Source organism: Nicotiana attenuata, unplaced genomic scaffold (genome assembly GCF_001879085.1).
Source record: "Nicotiana attenuata strain UT unplaced genomic scaffold, NIATTr2, whole genome shotgun sequence".
Classification (NCBI taxonomy): domain Eukaryota; kingdom Viridiplantae; phylum Streptophyta; class Magnoliopsida; order Solanales; family Solanaceae; genus Nicotiana; species Nicotiana attenuata.
The window spans coordinates 212,376-230,534 of NW_017671441.1; the positions used below are offsets into that span (position 1 = coordinate 212,376).

At 38.1% G+C, this 18,159-nt stretch overlaps 1 protein-coding gene across 2 annotated transcripts; it reads right to left on the bottom strand.

Annotated features, from left to right (window-relative positions):
* Positions 1-4,280: 4,280 nt before the first annotated feature.
* LOC109208314 (probable Xaa-Pro aminopeptidase P) lies at positions 4,281-13,547 on the bottom strand. Of its 2 annotated transcripts, XM_019371401.1 has the most exons (17): positions 13,278-13,545; positions 13,117-13,180; positions 12,802-12,941; positions 11,277-11,561; positions 11,054-11,176; positions 10,654-10,956; positions 8,949-9,035; positions 8,384-8,451; positions 7,791-7,857; positions 7,069-7,203; positions 6,893-6,973; positions 6,157-6,211; positions 5,852-5,956; positions 5,705-5,776; positions 5,174-5,298; positions 4,740-4,930; positions 4,281-4,636 (listed from the first exon to the last, which is right to left on the bottom strand). In XM_019371401.1, exons 1-16 carry the CDS (start codon positions 13,368-13,370, stop codon positions 4,769-4,771), a joined length of 1,965 nt encoding a protein of 654 aa, XP_019226946.1. In that variant the 5' UTR covers positions 13,371-13,545; the 3' UTR covers positions 4,281-4,636; positions 4,740-4,768. The 2 variants fall into 2 exon arrangements, with proteins under 2 accessions (XP_019226946.1, XP_019226947.1); XM_019371402.1 differs by lacking the exons at positions 4,281-4,636; positions 4,740-4,930 and having other exon boundaries at positions 5,184-5,326; positions 13,278-13,547.
* Positions 13,548-18,159: the final 4,612 nt, after the last annotated feature.

Here is an 18,159-nt window from a genome sequence, read left to right on the forward strand (position 1 = left end):
TTTCTCCTAAGTCAAATCAGAACTCATGGGATTTTTGATCTTATTCATATTGATGTATGGGGACCATTCAAAAATACCACTTACAATGGATACAAATATTTTTTGACAGTGGTTGATGATTTTAGTAAGGGAACTTGGACTTTTCTTTTAAGTTCCAAGAGCAATGCTTTCACTGTCTTACAGTCTTTCTTAGTTATGGTCGAGAGACAATTTGGAAGGAAAGTTAAGAGAATCAGATCTAATAATGCAATGGAACTAGGTAAGGGATCTTTTTAGTCTAAATTTTTTCAGTCTCAAGGCATCTTGCATGAGACTTCATGTGCGGCAGCACCCCAGCATAATCGTGTAGTTGAACGAAAGCATAGGCACCTTTTGGAAGTGGCAACGAGTTTATGTTTTCACTCACAAGTTCCTATTCAATATTGAGAGAATGTGTTTTAACTGCTACATATCTAATCAATATGTTTCCTTCTAGAGTTCTAAAAGGAAAAACACCTTATGAGATTTTGTTTAAAAGGAGTCCACAATATGAACAACTCAAGTCATTTGGATGCTTATGCTATGCGTCTACTTTATCACAACACAGAAGCAAATTTGATTCCAGGGCACAAGCTTGTGTTTTTCTAGGATATGCACAGCAACAGAAAGGATACAAATTGCTAGAGTTGCATTCCAAGAAGGTTTTTACCTCAAGAGATGTTAAATTCCATGAAACAATTTTTCCATTTACTTCTGCTCCTATGACCTCACCCTCATTTTTTCCTTCTTATCCTTTCTTCCCTCACTTGTCTCCCACTATTAAAACTACTTCTCAGGATCTCCCATCTCCCACCTCAACTATTAATCATCAGTCACACTCACATGACCCTCTACATCCCAACACTTCTGAGCACAGCACCCCTATTTCTATCAATACTCCTAGTACTCCTCTATTTGTTCCTAGCCCTCCAAATTCTGCCCCATCTCCTACTGATTGACCTAGTCCACAGCCTATAATCCCAATTCCACCACCTTCTATAAGAAAATCTGAGAGGATTTCCCAGAAACCTACCTACCTTAATGACTATGTCTGTAATAGCATTGTTTTCTCTAATCTTACCTCATCCTGTTTTCATCATGTTTCTCATCCTCATGTGTTTTCTTTTGGAGCTCTTTCTCCTAACAATCAGGCCATTTTCAAATCCATTTCCACAGTTTCTAAACCCACCAGCTATACTCAAGCTTCCAAAGATCTTGGATGGAGAAAAGCTATGGAAGATGAAATCCAAGCTCTTCAACTCAATCACACCTGGGATGTAGTCCCTTTACCCCCGGGCAAGAAGGCATTGCCTTGTAAATGGGTTTACACGGTCAAGCACAAATCAGATGGGTCACTTGAAAGGTTGAAATCCAGGTTGGTTGTCATGAGGGATATACAAAGGGAAGGTATTGATTATTTTGAGACTTTCAGTCCAGTGGTCAAAATGACCACTATCAGGTGCTTACTGGCTGTAGCTATTAAGAAAGGTTGGGAGGTCTCACAATTAGATGTTAACAATACATTTCTGCATGGAGATCTACAGAAAGAGGTGTATATGAAGTTTCCAGCTGGTCTCACTCCCTCTCATCCTACTTAGGTGTGTTTATTGAAGAAATCACTCTATGGGCTAAAACAAGCCTCAAGGAAATGGTATGCTCGTTTAGCAGGTGCTCTAAGCTACAAAGGCTATTCTAGTTCCTTGAATGACTATTCCCTATTCTACAAACACACAGACAAGTGGATATCCATCATCGCAGTATATGTTGACAATATTCTTATCACAGGAAATGATGACACAGAAATACAACATATTACTAAGTTTTTGGATTCTAAATTCAAAGTTAAGAACTTGGGGAATATTCACTATTTCTCGGGGATGGAAATACTCAAAGAACAGCAAGGATACATAGTCAGTCAAAGAAAATCTACCTTGCAACTGCTGGCTGAGTTTGATTGTAAAGGGCCTACTGTCTCATCTCCTCTTGATCCATACTCCAAATTGCACGCTGAATTAGAACCACCCATGGAGGATCCCACTCTTTATCGACGATTGGTGGGTAAACTTAACTATCTCACCAACACTCGCCCAGATATTTTTGTTGTTCTTTGCCTCAGTCAATTTATGCAAAGACCTTCTCTTTCACATTTTTCTGCTGGTCTTAGGGTACTCCGCTATCTTAGATCTGACCCAGGTCAAGGTATCCTTCTCTCTTCTGCTCTTTCTTTTGATCTCGTCGCCTTTTGCGACGCTGACTGGGCTGCTTGTAAAGATTCTCGTCGCTCCATCAGTGGATTCTTTATTATCCTTGGAGGTGCTCCCATTTCATGGAAATCGAAGAAGCAGATTTCCATTTCTTTGTCATCCGCTGAATCTGAGTATCGATCCATGCGACGGGTGACTGTTGAAATCACTTGGCTTGTTCGACTTCTTGCTGATTTATCTGCTCCTCCAACTTTGCCGGTCCCTTTACACTCTGACAGTCAGGAAGCAATTCATATCGCCCGCAATCCCGTTTTCCACAAACGGACTAAACATGTGGAGTTGGATTGTCACTTCATTAGACAACAATTTCTTACTGGTTTGATATCTCTTTCATTCGTTCCTTCGAAATCCCAACTCGCAAATCTTTTTACCAAACTCTTATATGGGGTTTCTCACACCAACATCATGAGCAAGCTGGGGGTTTTGTCTCTACCCACCAGCTTGAGGGGGGATGATGAAGAGAAGAAGACGATGGCTTCTTCACAACCATTTTTACACAAAGTTTCACACAGGAAAGAGAAGGAAGAAGAAGAGACTTCTCAGACACACACCTAAGTTTTTCGGACTTATCTATGTTGTGTTGTCTAAATGTCTTTAATCAACGGAAGCTGAGCCTTACACGTGGAAGAATCATGGATGGTCATGATCCTTCATTCTCAACCATCTGATTATTATTTTAATAGCTGTACATAAGGATGTTTCCAGAAGCAATATCTCAAGTGCTTCTCACATGAGCACATGGGAAAGAATAATTTATGGTTTTTCTGTTATATTGTAGACAAATAGGAGTAGTACAAGTGTATAAGAATATTCTTTATTTGTTATTCTACAGTAGGATAAAATCTGTTTATATAGGATTTTACATTGTCAATACAATACAGAGAAAATTCTCACAATTCCTTCTGTCTTCTTTCAACTTTTGCTATTGGTTAAGAATTATTTAGAATTATTTTGTCTTCATCTTTTGCTATTGGTTTTAATGAACTTGCTTGATAGTTTCTGATTGACTTCTACCACTTCTTCAGTACGAGAAAAGACAGACTTTCACATGAGTTGCATGCCATCTTAAACCGGATGATGTGTTGTAGGAATTTGGCCCTTTTTTTCTTACCAATATATGTTGTGAGAACAAGAGATACCAAAATGGCTTTAGCCAGACCAAGTGAAGCACCTTAAATGGTTATATGTTGAATTTGTTTGCCTCGAATATAATCGATATGTCAGTAGGACCTCTCCTTGGTACTTGGAGTAATAATTTATGTTTCAAGGATCCTTGAGTGTTTTTTTGTGCAACAACTGTGTGTCTTAATTTAAGAAGGATTCAAATACTTAGAACTCTGTTTGGTACGAGGGATAAGAGATATTTAATTCCGGGATAAATTTGAGATGAGTTTTATTCCACGATTGGTTGGGATAAAATTGCGGTATAACTAATCCCGAGATTAGTTATCCCGAAACTTTAGTGTTATTTTTATCCCTATGCGAGGGTGGTATAACAATTTCGGGATAATTAATCCTCGGATAACTTGTTTCCCAACCAAACTATCACTTATAGTACACAAAGTTACCTTCATTTTCTTATTCGTTAAAAAGTTTTATCTAGAAGAATTTTACATTGCAGCTCACCTTTGAGTTTGCAACGTATACACGCTTGTTTAAATAGCCACCATGCTCGTGGCACAAGGATAATTCAAATTATAACTTGTTATCTTTTTCCATTTACTAACCATGTGGTGATACTTCTTTTTATCATGCATAAGAATAGAGCAAAGGAGAAATTGCAGGAGGACCATGTGGTGATACTTAGCATCTCATATTATCTCTTTTTTTCTAGACAATAGAATATATAAGACTATGTACTCAAATTTTACTCTACTATTCTAATTTGTCATTATATGTGAGAGCCACTACACCAGAGTCTTGTAACCCAATGGATTGGTGGCTAAAACAGTGCGATAATGAGTCTAATACGTTTTGTCTTGGCTTTAAGCTTTGATATTGTTTTACTGAATTAACTTCACGTATGTATATAAGCGTTTATATGTCATGTATATCAGTATCAAATTCTAATGGTGGAGCATACGCCCCTGCACAGCACGGATACACGCAATATTACAATAATACAAAGCGAGGGGACGAAGAAGAGAGACAACAAAGTGAGCCAGCAAAAATGAATTTTCTATTTATAATTAAGTCTGTTCCTGGTTATGGTACCAAATTTTGCGCAACCCTCGAAAGACTTGTGGCATCTCCTCAAGAGCACAACAGATCTGTCAATGTGCTGACCCCTTTGTGAAATCATCAGGAGTTAAATCTTTCATCTCCACAAGGCGACAACAAATATGCGAAAAAACCTGCAGATTTGTTGCTGCATTAGTGCAATAGTATTTGGAATTAACACCTACATATTATCAAGGGCATGAAGCTGGAAACAAGGAACAATGGCCTTTGATTAACCTTAACTCCAATCACGTAAGAGGGGCGTGTCAAACTGCAATGGGTTCGGTAGCCTTCTTCAGCCATTCCATCTCAGATGTATTCATGTAAGGAGCAAGAATTTCCCTACATTTAGCATGGTATTCGTTCAACCATTCAATCTCTTCGGGCACCAGAATGCTCGCGTCAATTAGTTTCCTCTGATATGGTCCCTAGATTAAACAAAGAAAATTGTTACTTCACGGCACAAACATTTCCAGCCTGTGGAATTAGAAAATGAAATAGCATATCAATGGCGAGTGAAACTGAATATCAACGTTTAAAAAAAAAAAAAGAATCTCACTTCCTCTTGGATTGCAAAAGTAAAATAGCACCACACACATTCATCTAGAACCATCCATAAAGAAGCATATCAGAATGTGTACAGAAATAAAACAAAGTGTTTACAAACTCACCCAAGTTATGTGCTCGAATGATAAGTAACCCTTATCGCCAAAGTTGAACTTCGTATTGCCCTCCTTGACAATTAGCACATTCTCTATTCTTATTCCAAAATTCCCATCTTCATAATAACCAGGTTCTGGAAAATAACATACGAATGTTAGGTCCTGAGAAGTTGAAACAAGAAACCGTAAAGATGTGAGGAAGAAAGGTGATGACAATTGGATTATTCAGCAAGCTGGCACAACATGGCATGACGTGGTTTATCCTAATTTTATGACCGGCCTTTTTACTAATACAACTAAAAAAGCATGGTATTTCCCCTGATCATATCAGTTATCTAATTGTAGAATTCCAATAAGCAACTTTAGGACAGACTAAGTTAGGATAGGACATTTATTAATGACCATCCTTCATAAAGTAGCATTCCAGTTTCAAGCCTACTACTTCATGTGAAGAGTGAAAATCCGTCCAAGTATGCAGAGGCATAATCATGATAAGGAAAACTTTACTTCTAAGTCGTAATGTTGTAAGATGCTACTGACCATCTGTTACAGCCATTGAAACTTGTAGTGGCACATTCTTTGCAGATGGTCTGAAACTAATTTGATGAGGTCCTGCCAAAGGTAAATGAATGTAAATATAAATTGCTCCTTCTTACAAGTACCTCTTCAGTCATAAGGGTGGCTTACCTTCATGGACATTTAAGTACGACCCGATCCCATGTCCAGTACCATGCCTATAGTCAAGACCATCCTTCCACAAAGGAATTCGAGCAAGAATGTCAAGAGCATGCCCTATAAAGATTAGTCAAGCACACAATGATCTGATAAGCCAACTATCTTGAGGGCCACATCAGTTAAATGAAATGCAAGTGATAAGCATAGGCCTTCCAAAAATCGCCTGTGGATTTAGGCATTAGTACATCCAACCACTGAAGAAACTTTAATAAATTATAGACATCGAAGATACTAAGAATGATTCTACATAATCATACCATTGGTTCCGTTGGGAAACATGGCATTGCCCAAAGATATATGCCCTTTAAGCACCTAAATAAAATAAAGGAACTTTTTAGCCATTAAAGCAGTATTTTGGTAAAGAGAAGAACAAGACTTTCCAGCATAAGATTCTATCAAATCAATCTCACAATGAAAAACCAGCATATATAGAAGTAGTATGAGAAGTAAAACTAAAAGGAAAAGACAAACCCACATACATATATATTAATAGAAATTGGTTCAAAGTGTTGCAAGCATTATCCCTTCTCATCCACTAACCCCTCAAGAAATAAACCAGAAAACAACTCTTAAGAATAAAGACGAAAGCATTTCACAGAAAAGTTTCGACTTACTGTTGCTTCTTACTCCACGCCTACAGGAGGGGAAACTTTTATAAAAAAATGAAAAGGAGGGAGAGATGAAGATTACAAGATACAAGCACAGGAATAATAGAGCTAGAGATCTCTAGGATGATAATGCCTCCAATGGTTTCTCTGATCAAGGCTTAAAATGGATTAAAGCTTCTAGGATGGTCTTAATGTAGTGTTGGCTAACCAAGTATAGAAGGAGACCGAAAATAGATTAGATAAGCAACAGTAATCTGATTTTCAATCTGAAATCAGAACTCAAGTTATGAAATTTCACTCCATCGTGCATGGTCAGATTCAACATGGTTTGGCATCGTTATCAATGCAAAAAGAGATAATTAAAAATACATTAGAATTTACATACCGCGTTGTAACAAGATTTCTCATGTGGAGTAGGTTTTCCAAAATGAACAGTCCGTGTAATATCAGTTGTTCCATCCAGATACTTCAGCAACACCACCATATATATGGAAAGATGATATGTTAAATATAGAAGTATGTAAAGCAACTAGCCTATCCCGAATATATGTTCTCACATACCTGTGCTCCAGAATCAAATAGGTAAATGCAATCTGGATCGAGTTCAGCACATGTTTCTGTCTCAGGTTTATAGTGGATAATGGCCGCATTTGAACCAACAGAAGAGGTAGTTGGAAAACTCAGTCCTCTAAAGTGCTGCAGATGTATAGGAACAACATTGTCCCAGTACATTAAGATAATGGAGATACTATGTTGAAACACAAGATTCTTAATAATTTTGCGAACTTCAAGCAAGATCACATCCATCAGAAAAGGAACCGAACTGCACTTGTTGGAAGAGCTCAAGGCAAAGGTTTCTTGTTGATTGAAGCAACTAAACATCCACCCAAGATTATCTTAAGTCCTGCTTGATAATACATATTCATAATTTCTACCTCCTTCTGTTTTCGGCAAACCCCTTATTTTTCTACTTCTAAATTCAACTACACCCACTTGCAATGGGGACCCAATAGAAAAATGCTATAATTACACCTGTACGTTTTAAAGAATAAAGATAGAGAAAATGTGCCAGTGTGTAAGTGGACAGAGTTTGAGTCAGAATCAGAATATCATATGGTCCTGAATACAAAAGCATTGCGGTAAAACAGAAGCCACAAACTGGAAAAAAACTCGAGGGTCGTCAGCTCAACTACCTGGATGATGATAACTTAATCATAGATAGGGACTAGAGAGACGAGACAACAATTTCATGCTCGATTTTTCACCAGAATACAAAGATTTACCTCCTTTGATGCACGGAACTCCTCCAGCTTATCACTCACAGAGACTTCTGTCAGCCTTTTAGTTCCCCTAACATATTAATTAATGGTAAGGTAAGGTACAAAACATTGAGCCACCACTAAGGAAAACAAAATCATGCATCCCATGCTTCATGATAAGTTCCTCAATGAATCACTTGACATATTGGCTGAAGATCAGTAATTTGCAGAAGCTTCCTTCAGCGAATCGAAGGCAACTAAAATTCTTAGCACTATCATCATCAAAGAAATCAAAGTCTAACATGTTACAAGCTTTTCAAATACACAAAAGCACACAACAATAAACTTCTATACAGACAATAAACCAAGAAACCGCTTTCTTGAATAATGTATCTCTCCGATCACCAGAAGATGCTGACTCTAATAGATTAATTCCCAATTTAAAATGTTAATAATACTCCTCAATTTGTTTTCTTGGATCCTGACTAGTGGAGTATTCTTTTATTTATTTTTTTGATAAGTCCTGAACTAGAGGACTATAACAGATCAATTCCGCGCTAAACATGTACCTACTCATCAAAACCATGAAATAGTACAGGAAACTAGATCAAACTTACAGTTGTTTCTTCTGTTTGGTACACTCAGCCTCCTTGAAATAACCAGATGCCCCGTAAATTTCCTGCATCTGGAAAATTTGAAAATATTGATTTTATCAACAGCGGAACCACATGAACAACGTTAAAACTCATCTTGCCAAACTACTGAAACCAGGGATAGCTTGTATCAAGTATGTCTGCACCTAAAAACAAAGAAGTCCCCGTTAAAAATACAAAGTCCACACAGTTTGCATAAAGGCATTGCAAGTATATCTAATGTCTTTTCCTGAGAGATACATTATCCTTCTACTCTTCTAGTTTAGCAAACACTGAAACTTCTAACCCCAACATATTTGGCTTTGTCAGAATATAACAACAAAGACTAGCTTACACTCTTCACTCGTGTAAAGATTCAAAAGAACAGATATACACACACACATGTATACAGACACACACACAGAGACAAAAAGAAGTACATACATAAACACATGCCTACATACATATAAAATCTAAGGAAGATGCAAATGCAGTAGGCGGCAGTAACTCACAAGATTACGAGAGCATCAAAATTAAGAATCTGACATACCTGCTTATCAAGCCAGACAAGATATTGCACAACAGCTGCCCCATCCTGAATATGGGCCTTCTTCAATCCTTCCATCTCAACAGGATTCTAGAAATTATAATTTAGTTATTTAGCAACCAACTGTAAGTTTGAGAGTAAAAGTAAGTGTTGAAGACATAACTAAATAAATAAAAGTGTGCTCTCTCTAGCAGCTTAAGCTTTTAGATGAGATGGTCACACACTTCAACATGGTATCAAAGCGGGCAGAGGTTCTAGGTTTCGAGTCTCAACGCCACCCAATATCAAAAAGAATTTCCGCGTGCTTGGCTCATCAAAACGAATCAACCCTGCACGCGAGGAGGCGTGTTGAAGACATAACTAAATAAATAAAAGTCTCTCTCTAGCAGCTTAAGCTTTTAGATGAAATGTTCACACACTTCAACATGGTATCAAAGCATAGATTCGAGTCTCAACGCCACCCAATATCAAAAAGAATTTTCACGTGCTTGGCTCATCAAAGTGAATCAAGCCTGCACGTGAGGGGGCGTGTTGAAGACATAATTAAATAAATAAAAGTGTGCTCTCTCTTGCAGCTTAAGCTTTTAGATGAGATGGTCACACACTTCAACAGTAAAATCACAAAAACACAGATGACATTTCAAAAGCCTAATAACCTTGGAACGTTTTAAAAAGTCACTGCTAAATCTAGGTAATTTTGTTCCCCTACGCATTAATGTTTTATACTGAGTAACATCTTCCAGTACAACTTTCACTTTTTTGATACCAACAAAAAAGAAATTATATGGAGGAAAAAACATATTGTACTGAACAGATCATAGGCAATGCGCAAAAGACATAAAAGGACAAAGAAAGATTTGTTTTAATCACATAACATGAAGAAAATAGTATGTTAGACAGCCTGATACCTTCAGAAATAACTATAGTTGGGAGTAGATTTGGAACTGGAAGTAACTGTAATGATGAAAGACCATCACAGATGATGGTGCATAGCAGACAAAATAATAAATAAAGATTTCAAATTAGTTGGATTAGAACGACCTCACACCAAAATTTTCATTTTTCAGAAAAAAAAAATAGTTTGACACCAATAAGACAAATTTAACAATTATTGACAAGGAAAATAGAACTGCAATTCAAGCTTTGGTTAATCATACAAGTGCAAAAAATGGATGGTTTTAATTGTCAAAATTATGATCATTGATTTGTATTTTACTCAAGAAATCTTAGAGGAGGTAAGGAGGGGGGAAATCACGAGGTCCATATCATACTTCAGAAAAGAAAAAACATGATGATTTGTATTCCCACTAAATATAACAGGAAAACTAGAAATGTTAATCCAGGGAAAATTATAACACCATGAGGTATATAATCCTAAACATCCACACCTCCTAAGATAGATTCAGTTCAAAATGTTGAAAAGCATATTAAGGTCATGCATAATAATAGAACAAGAAATGCTCATCAAGCTCACAGCGACCTACTTTTAGCTGACAAAAATTGGAGCTATAGCTGATTGTGTACACATCAAGCAAGCAACTTCAAGTACTTCTTTGCTATTATTTTTCTTATGATGGAACAATTGATCTACTTGACCCCTAACCAACCAAACAAAGGCTGTGTGAAGACCTACGAGACTTTCAACAACCTAAAATGCTCAGACAACAAACTTTAGGGGATAAGTATGTTCAGAGGTAGTATTAATCACCTTCAGAGCTTTTGCAAGAGCCAAAGGTGATTGCTGAAGGAGAACTTTATCAGCACTCACTTTTGAATACAAAGCAAAGCAACATGCTCCTGGATCAACCCAAATGAGGTCATTTACAAACTCAACAGCATGACTAGCACCATTTCCTTTATTAGCGGCATTTCCCCCATCAATCTCTGGGTTCCTTAGAAATTCCTTAGTGGGGGAAGGAGTGAGTTGATTAGATGCAAGAAGGACGACATCTGAGCTAACATCACCATAATCCCGCACTATAATTCCATTTTCCTCCATGTAAGAGTTTGCCTGCATGGTATGTACATGCTTACTTCTGAGTAGAAAAAAGTAACAAAATGCAACTGTATTCAATTAAAATGAGAAGGTTATGCAGTGTAGAAGCAACCTCAGTGGACATTTTTCGTCTGTCCACATAGAAGAAGGCAGAGTCTAATGTCACAATCGCAAAAGCATGAACAACCGGGCAATATGATACATCACTGCCACGGACATTATACAACCATGAAACCTGTAAATTGGCAATTATACTGGAGAAATAAATAATATACAGGACCAGATTAGCCAAAGCTATAAGATGGAAAAATTTGGGTCTAGGGTTACGGAATTACTTCATCAAGTGCTGTTATAATCATAGCACGAGCTTTTTCCTGTACAAGCTTTGCCCTCAAAATTCTCAACTTATCTGCAACAGACTGACCAGCAAATTGCAATGGATGCACAATTACAGGATTTGCTTGGGCAGGTGGCCGATTTTTCCAAACTTCACCAACCAAGTTCCTAGTAGTTTGGACCAACTTTTGTTGTTTCTTAGCAAAAGCACGCTCCCATTTCTGTGCAGTATCTACTGATACACACCATGTATCAACACCAATGGCTGCATCCGTTGGTAGATTCTAGTAAAGCACATTATAAATATCAATTAACATATCAGCTGAACTTCAGGGGCACAAAGTTCACACTCCTCTAACTTGCAAATTCAGATTCAAAAATTTACAGCACCTTGTTGCATAGGATACAGTGTCTAGAAGATAAAATCTGGACATGGGAGGACAAATGTTGAAAGGGCACAGGACATCATAGTCACTAGGGTGGAGAATAAAATCACAACAGATGGCATTATGATATTCTCTTCCTGCTAAGTTCAGTTTGACATACTAAATTCCTATATTATCATTTAGATATTGGCTTTATGCTGACAAAGTTTTCAAACAAACTATATATCTACTGTAATAAATAAAGAGAGGCAAGAGTAAGACTAAACAAAATAAAGATCTAAGATATACATAGTAGAAGCAAGCTGAAATATGATCCATGAGATCTGAGAAACAAAAATGGACTCAAACGGCTTTGCCTATTCTATATGATTTTGTGTGCTGCAGTACACATGAATAGTCCACAGTAAAAGATTGAGATTTTGGCTTCATGCATTCACAGTTTATAGAGTCATAAGTGAGAAGATCTGAGATTAATTAAAGATGGGAAGCTTATATTATGGCAAGAGTAAATGTAGGATACTACATGCTCGTTCAACTTGGCTCGGAGATATATGAAGCTCTCTTCACGAATACCAGTTATATGAATTGAACTGAAAGACCGTCATTCCAAAAGGAGAATGATGGAATGACCACTTGCACATGTAAGTTTTAATGGGCATATTGACGAGAAAAGAATCTTCAAGGAGATTAATATAGAGTATTAACATAGAGATCAATAGACATTGTTCTGTTTACGCATGTTAAAGATTATTACAGAACTTTATGGACAGGATTGGGAATTTGAATCAATTTCAAATTTTTCTATCTCTTTTGCATTTCCATAAAACTCACCTTAATAGGCTGGATCAATTGAGAGGTTTCCATCACAGTCGAGATACAGATGACAAAACATAAATACTGTAGGAGCTCTATCGAATTTTTGTCCTGTTATATATGCTGATTTCCTAATAATCAAAACCAACTAGGCACCAATGACTGTACGCAATAACTGTTTTGATGCAGACTAAGCAACAAGTAAGACTGGGAAAAAGGTATATTCTTGCAGTCAAGAATAGGCTAATGATTAACATATATCTACAAAAAGCACAAACTAATGCAGGTAAACTCAATTTATAAGAAACAAGGAAGGAGTAGTCACATCAGCCATCCAGATATCAATAGCAGGGTCTTCTCCCATACGCATGAGCTTCCACTGATCGCTGAGCTGCTGAGCTGCCTGTAAGAAATACCGGCCGTCGGTCCACAGAAGTGCGTCATTCATTGTTATAAGCGCCAAACCTATTCAAATAGGAACAATATTCTGATTAATTTCACCAAATTTCTACCAACCAATGCAAACTAATATCCGCACACTAGATGGTTCTATAAACGTTATTAGCAGCAATCAGAAATTAAAAACTGATAAATACAACAAAATCAACATGAAGTGATTGAAAAATAAAATTAAACTAACCAGAAGTTCCGGTGAATCCAGACACAAATGCGCGCCTTTTGTCCCGTGCCGATACATATTCGCTCTGTCACATCATCCAACAACGTATAGAATCGTAAAACAGTTGCATATATCTAAGTCCGATGAACTTACATATACACACACACAAAAAAAATGGGAACCTGATGATAATCTTCTGAAGGAACAATCAAAGCGTGAAGAGGAGGAGAGTGAGAGGACATTAAAGACCTCAGAGCACCGAGTGTGTCCGCCATCGTCTCTTTCGATTTCCAAATTTTAAATTGGAGATGAGAGCAACTGAGCAAATTAAACAATGGATATTTGGAAGAATGGAACTCTTTTTTGGTAGTACGATTGCTCCAAACTCAAACTAAAGGCTTAATAAAAAGATTTAGCTTAATTTGTTGTAGTGAAGGTGCTTAATATATTTTTAAGATAACCAGTCTTACGCGCATTGGCGTGAACTTATATTATTAAGTATGTATATATATATATATATATATATATATATATATATATATATATATATATATATATTAAAGGAATAAAGTTACTAAATACAATTAACATTGTGGTTAAGCCAAGTGGCAAGCTAATAAATACTAATAATATATGCTACTTTATTCTATATAGAAACAATTGAGCTTTTGTATAGATGTCTATTTTAATCTTTAATTTAATTGTCTAAATAAAAAATTCCAATAAGTTTAAATGGTCGAGTATGTATTCAACCTTTGAAAAACATAAGAATCATGTATAACAATCTTTCTATAACAGTACTTCTATGTAACAACACTTTACTATAAAAGTCAAGTTTTTTCGGAATTAATTTTTATTATGTTATAATGTATGTTCTCTATAATAGTTTTCGCTGTAACATTCAAAAATATTCGGAACAAACGAGATTGTTGTAGAGAGTTTTGACTGTAGTTAATAATTAATGTAGGTAGCAATAACATATTGATATTCTCTTCCTACCTAACGACTGCCAGTCAAGCAAAATATGAAATATATTACTCCGAACAGACTACAGTTGTCTCTTTCTTTAATTTTATTTTCCTGATTCTCTTCTTTCCTTTTGACAACTCTCTATAATTGGCGCTACAATTTCGATAGTGAGACTTGAGATGGAACTGAAGCCTATTGAGGTTTTGGGCCTTGTCTAAATAGTTCAAGTGATCTCGTAGATGGAGCCCAAAATCTATTGAAGTGCCATGTCAAACTAAACATGCTTAAGTTATTTAGTTCATTTGTTAAAACTTCAGACTAAACATGCTTAAGTTATTTAGTTAATTTGCTAAAACTTCATGCCAAAACATGCTGGAGTTTTGTCCTGCAGTCTACAGTTTTGTCCGTAACGACCCGACCGGTCGTTTTGAGCTCTAGCGCGTCGTTCGGTAGGTTGAGGCCTTGAGCAGCTTCACTTAAGGTATTATGACTTGTACGTGTGGTCAAAATTGAATTTGGGGAAGTTCGGAGTTGATTTGGAAAGAAAATTCTCAGTTCGGAAGCTTTAAGTTGGAAGAATTAACTAAGGTTCAATTTTTGAGTAAACGACCTCGGAATCGGGATATGAAGGTTCCAACAGGTTCGTTTGATGATTTTAGACTTGGGCGTATGTCCGGATCGGGTTTTGGATGACCCGGGAGCGTTTCAGCGTCTATTGTGGAAGTTGGCATTTTGGAAGAACTTCATAAATTTGGGTTGAAGTGCATTTCAATGTTATCGATGTCCGTTGGGATTACGAGTATGGGAATAGCTCCGTTTGGTGATTCCGGTATTGGGAGCGCGTTCGGAAGTGGATTTGGAGGTATGTAGGTCATTTTGGAGTCATTTGGCGAAAGTTAGAAATTTGAAGGTTTTTGAGAAGTTTGACCGGAAGTCGATACCGGGGTCGGATTCCGATTCCGGCAGTCGGAGTAGGTCCATAATGTCAAATGTGACTTGTGTGCAAAATTTGAGGTCAATCGAACGTGATTTGATAGGTTCCGGCATCAAATGAAGAAGTTTGAAGTTCTAAAGTTTATAAAGCTTGAATTGGAGTGCGATTCATGATTTTAGCGCGGTTTGATGTGATTTGAGGCCTCGAGTAGGTCCGCATTACATTTTGGAATTGGTTGGTGTGATTGGGCGGGGGCCTCGGGTGGAATTCAGGTAGTTAACGGATTGAAATATGAAGTTAAGGAAGAACTGAAGCAGCTGGGCATCTGGTGTAACCGCACCTGCGTAAAGAGGGCCGCAGGTGCGAGCCCGCAGGTGCGGGAGATGGCTCACAGGTGCGGAAGGAGCCAAGGTCGGTGGGAACCGCAGAAGTGGAAAAGTGTGCGCACCTGCGCCATTACCCGCAGAAGCGGCAAGGACCGCAGGTGCGGAAAAAGAGGCCACAGAAGCGGAAGCGCGGATGCGACTGGTGTATTGCAGATGCGGAATGGTCGCTGGGCAGTGAGGCATTACAAAAACAGGACTTGGCCCATTTTTCTCCCATTTTCATTTGGTTTGACAATTTTGGAGAGCTTCAAGGGGAGATTTTCTTCAAGCAATACAAGGCAAGTGATTCCCACTCAATATAAGTTAAATACATGGTTTGTATAAGAATTTAAACATGGAAATTAGTAGAAATTTGGGATTTTGAAGAAAGACCTAGAATTTGGTAATTGTGGATTTTGACCACGATTTTGGACATGGAACTGAAAATATATATATATATATATATTTGAGTTTGTGAGGCTATGGGTAAAGTTTATTTTCGAAAATTTTCGAAATCCGGGCACGTGGGCCCGAGGGTGATTTTTATCGACTTTTCGATCGGGATTAGAAATTATTATAAATTGGATTAAAATGAGTATTAGAGTATGTCTTTATGGTTTGCACATTTATTGAATAGTTTTGGAGCGTTGGACATCGATTTGAGTCGTCGGAAGGGATTGAGAGCCGGTTATGGAGCTTCTGAGCGAGGTAAGTCTCATTTCTAACCTTGTAAGAGGGAATTAACCCCTAGGTGAACTAAATTATTATGTGCTTCTATTTGTGGGGCTACGTACGCACGAGGTGATGAGAGTCCGTACAAAGGTAACGTCCCGGCCGGTCGTTTCATGAGTTACCACTCCGTTTCCCCCATTTCTGCTTCTTTATGCTTTGTTCATCTGTGTTATATGGTATCGGGATAGTCGGTTCGAATTCGGAATGGTTTTGAAAAGGTCTGAGACACTTAGCCTCTTAAGTTGGCATTTTAGTTAGAAAAGTCAACCGGAAGTTGACTTGTGAGTAAACAATCTCGTAATTTGGTTTTTTTGATTCGGATAACTTCGGGAGGTGATTTGGGACTTAGGAGCGTGATCGGAATGTGTTTTGGAGGTCCGGAGTAGATTTAGGCTTGAATTGGCGGAATTTGAAGTTTTGGAATTTCTTAGGCTTGAATCCTATGATGATTTGGTGTTTTGATGTTGTTTTGAGGGTTCCAAAGATTGGAACAAGTTTAGATGATGTTATGGGATATGTTGGCATGTTTGGTTGAGGTTCCGAGGGCCTCGGTTGAGTTTCGGGTGGTTAAACGGATCAAATCTAGTTTTGGGAAGTTGCAGATTTTCTGCTGTTGGTGTTGCAGAGTTTTGGCCTTCGTGTTCGCGAAGGGATGAGAAGTGAGGCAGTCAATTTGGCCTTCGCGTTTGCGATGCTGGTCCCGCGTTCGCGAAGGGTGCGGTTCAGTGTGCATCGCGAACGCGATGAGGTTCCCGCGTTCGCGTAGAGTAAATGGGAGTAGCTGGGGTCCTGGTCATTTGTGCTTCGCGTTCGCGTTAAGGAGGTCGCGTTCGCGATGGTCTGGAAAGCGAAAGCTTCGCGTTTGCGAGCTGGTGTTCGCATTCGCGCAAGAGGAATTTATGGTCAACGAGTTTTTTGTGCTTCGCGAACGCGAGGCTTTGACCGTGTTCGCGAAGAAGGATATGTCATCTGGGCAGAATGTTTAAATAGACTTGTTCGCGATTTTTGGTCTATCTTCCACCATTATTGAGCGACTTTGGAGCTTTTTGAGAAGGATTGAAGAGGGAATCAAAGGGAAACACTTGGAGGTAAGATTTTTGGACTCAATACTCGTTCTTATTGTAATTTCTACCTAATTAGACATGAAATTTGTGGAATCTAAAGCCTAAAATTGGGGAGTTAGGGCTTGAAATTTGGAGACTTTGATTTGAGGATTTGAGGGGTCATTTGTGGTCGGATTTTGATGTATTTGATATGTATGAACTCGTGAGAGTGTAAGGATTCTAGTTTGTGATTTTTATTGGAATCCGAGACGTGGGCCCGGGGGTCGGGTTTGGCCAATTTCGGGATTTTTGATGTAAATTGGTTATTTTGCGAGTGGGCTTTGTTCCCTTAGCATATTTTGATGGTATAAATCCATTTTTGGTTAGATTTGGGGCATCCGGAGGCCGAGTCGAGAGGCAAAGGCATCGCGGGCTAGAGTTTGGACCGGACTGAGGTAAGTAATGATTGTAAATGTTGTCCTGAGGGTATGAAATCCCGAATTTCACATTGTTGTGCTATATTGAGGTGACACACACGCTAGATGATGAGCGTGGGGTCGTGCACCGTTGGGTATTGTGACTTGGTCCATCCCATACGACTATTCATGTATTTAATTGGAAACTGTTTGTTATTATTACATTTTGGAAATATATTACTATGTTTGGGGCTGAATGCCGTGTTTGGGCCTTGTGCCGATTGTTTGGACCCTTAGGGGATTTTACTACTGTTTTCCTCACTGTTTTCGGTTTGATATTTACACTCAGTCATGCTATGTTCTTACTGTTTTCATAACTCGGTTTTATTCACTCCTTACGATTTCATAAATGATATTTTGAGCCGAGTACTTGTTTTACTATCAGCCCGAGGGCTTGAGTGAGTTCTGACTGAGTGAGGCCGAGGGCCTGTGTTGTGAGGATGTTATGGGATCGGGTTCCGCGCCGCAGCGTGTTACACTGATTTGAGATATTGAGAGGCCGAGGGCCTGATTTGTTATGCCACGATATGGCTTATGTTAGCGCT